This window comes from Octodon degus, unplaced genomic scaffold (genome assembly GCF_000260255.1).
Source record: "Octodon degus isolate 3935 unplaced genomic scaffold, OctDeg1.0 scaffold00035, whole genome shotgun sequence".
Classification (NCBI taxonomy): Eukaryota; Metazoa; Chordata; class Mammalia; order Rodentia; family Octodontidae; genus Octodon; species Octodon degus.
In genome coordinates, this window is record NW_004524611.1 from 5,863,454 (window position 1) to 5,865,757 (window position 2,304).

The 2,304-nt window shown below is 44.9% G+C and overlaps 1 protein-coding gene across 1 annotated transcript in view; it reads left to right on the forward strand.

The window, feature by feature from the left end:
• LOC101572634 (histone H2A.V) overlaps positions 1-2,304 on the forward strand; it is a 15,814-nt gene that overhangs the window by 11,543 nt on the left and 1,967 nt on the right. The window contains exon 4 of the mRNA XM_004630359.2: positions 1,772-1,901. Coding sequence (XP_004630416.1) covers positions 1,772-1,901 — 130 coding nt within the window. The remainder of the gene's footprint in view (positions 1-1,771; positions 1,902-2,304) is intronic.

A 2,304-nucleotide genomic window follows, 5' to 3' on the forward strand; every position in this document is an offset into this window, starting at 1 on the left:
TTGAACCGTGGTCCCTGTGCTTTGCTAAGCTTGTTCTAAATAGGTGCTTTAGACCACTGAGCCATCTCACCAGCCCCCATTTGAGTCATTTGTAGCGGAGTAGATGTACTTCGAGACACAATGCCAAGTAGATGCAGAAGGTTTAGTATCACATGGTTTCACTTATATGAGGAACCAAAAATATATAAAGAGCAAAACAAAAGATGATGAGAACCAGGGAGGAGACTTTGTGAAGATGGAAAGATTTAATACCAAACAGATGTTTTAAGGTTAAGACTGGACAGGCAGGGGATGGAGCATAGTGGTGGAGAATGTGCCTAGCATTGAGAGGCCCTGGTTTGATCCCCATACCAAAACAGAACAAGATTTTTTTTTTTAAAGGAAAAAAAGGTTTGTTTATCTCACAGTTTGTAGAGGTTTAAGTCCATACTCAGCTGGCTGCAAGGCAGAGAGGCACATGGCAGAGGGCAGCCGTTCATGGAGGCAGGGAATAGCAAAGAGCAAAGGCAAAAGGGAGCAGCAGTCGCCCAGAACAAGATTTTATATATTTGGTACAGGGTCTCACTGCGTAGATTGGACTCAGAGCGATTCTCCTGTTTTCAGCTTCCCAAGTGCTGGGATTACAGGCATGCGCCATCACACCCAGTCCCGATCATCATCTCAGCACACCCCAGGGGCGGGACTGGACAGCACACCAGGGAGCAAGCCCCGGCTGCTGCGCTCTGCCGAAGCAGGCGCCTTGGTCCGCTGAGCTATTTGGCTGGCCCCAGAACAAGATATTTTGAGCCAGGTTTTTTTTTGTTTGTTTGTTTTTGTTTTTTTGTTGTGGTAGGCACTCATGCCACTGAGCTATCTCCCCAGCCCTTGAACCAATATATTTTAAGGTAACCAGTATATCCCACGTATTGAAATGTGGAGTTGTGGTTGTTCAGTAGAGGCAGAGTGCTGAAGTCTAGGCAAAGGGCTTAGGTCAGGGATGATCACTTTCAGTCTGGCATTGCACCAGGACCTTCTGGGGATGGCTTGGACTCTGTCCCAGCCGGAATCCCAGGAGCAGTGGGACTGGTGCTTTTCAGAGCCCAGCGGTTGGTTCTGAGGACACTCAACGTCCACACTACTGCACTTAAGGGACATGCTCCATGCAGATATTTTTGCATGTGTATTTTTTATATTTCCATGAAAAGTACAGCAAAGCCAGGTAAATAATATATAATGAGATTTTAAAATATAGCATGTAGTTTACTGGGATTTTGAAATTCCTGTATTTGAATTCTCTGTGTAGAATAAAAGGCTTTTAATTTGTAGCCTATGGATCTATATTAGGCTCTCAAATATTGAAAGCTGAATTGCATTTTAAAAAATTTTGCTACCAGTATTAAGAAGTAAAATCTAGCCATTAAAGGAAGAGAACTACATGGATAGCAAATAGACTTTGACATAGATATATTAAGACATGTGACTTATCTAAATGTGCACACTTGGAATCAGCTAAGGCATGACATTCCTTTTTCTTACGTTAATGCCGTTCTGTGCAGCAGAGGGGTTTTCCTCCGGTTGCTCTCTCCACTGCACAGAATGAATGTAGTCGCATGAAGCCCCGAGTGCTGCAGGAGCTAACGTTACAGCAGTAGAGCGTGTCTCCGCGGTGTCTCTGAACGTGCTGTGTGCGCCATGCACGGATGCCAGCGCGATCAGGCTCTAACTGGAAGCCCACCTGAAGCCTTCGGCACCAGCCAGTGTTTGGTCTCTCTTGTCTTCTGGACACCCACAGGTGCTGGAGCTGGCAGGGAACGCATCGAAGGATCTCAAAGTCAAGCGTATCACTCCACGTCACTTGCAGCTCGCCATCCGCGGAGATGAAGAGTTGGATTCTCTCATCAAGGCGACTATAGCTGGCGGTGGTACGTGTCACTTAGCCTACACCTTAAGTGGCCTTTTTGCCTCTGCTGTTTGGATCAGTGACACTGAGGCACTAATTAGGAAGCATACCAAATTTGGGTTTAGTAGAATAAGTGCTTGCCTGGCAAGCACAAGGGCATGAGTTCAATCCCTGGTTCCGCCAAGAAAAAAAGTTTTATACTTTTTTTCATAATGATCTGAATAGATACTTGTTCTCTTTGTAATCATATATTGCTATTTTTATTTTAGCTAGTTGTGCCTAAATTTCATGAGTAAGCTGGGTGTGGTGGTATATGCCTCTAATTCCAGCACTCTGGAACGCTGAGGCAGGAGGATCAAATTTGAGCCCAGTCTGGGCAGTATAGTGACTTAGTGAGACCATGTTTCAAAATTTTTTTTTTTTTT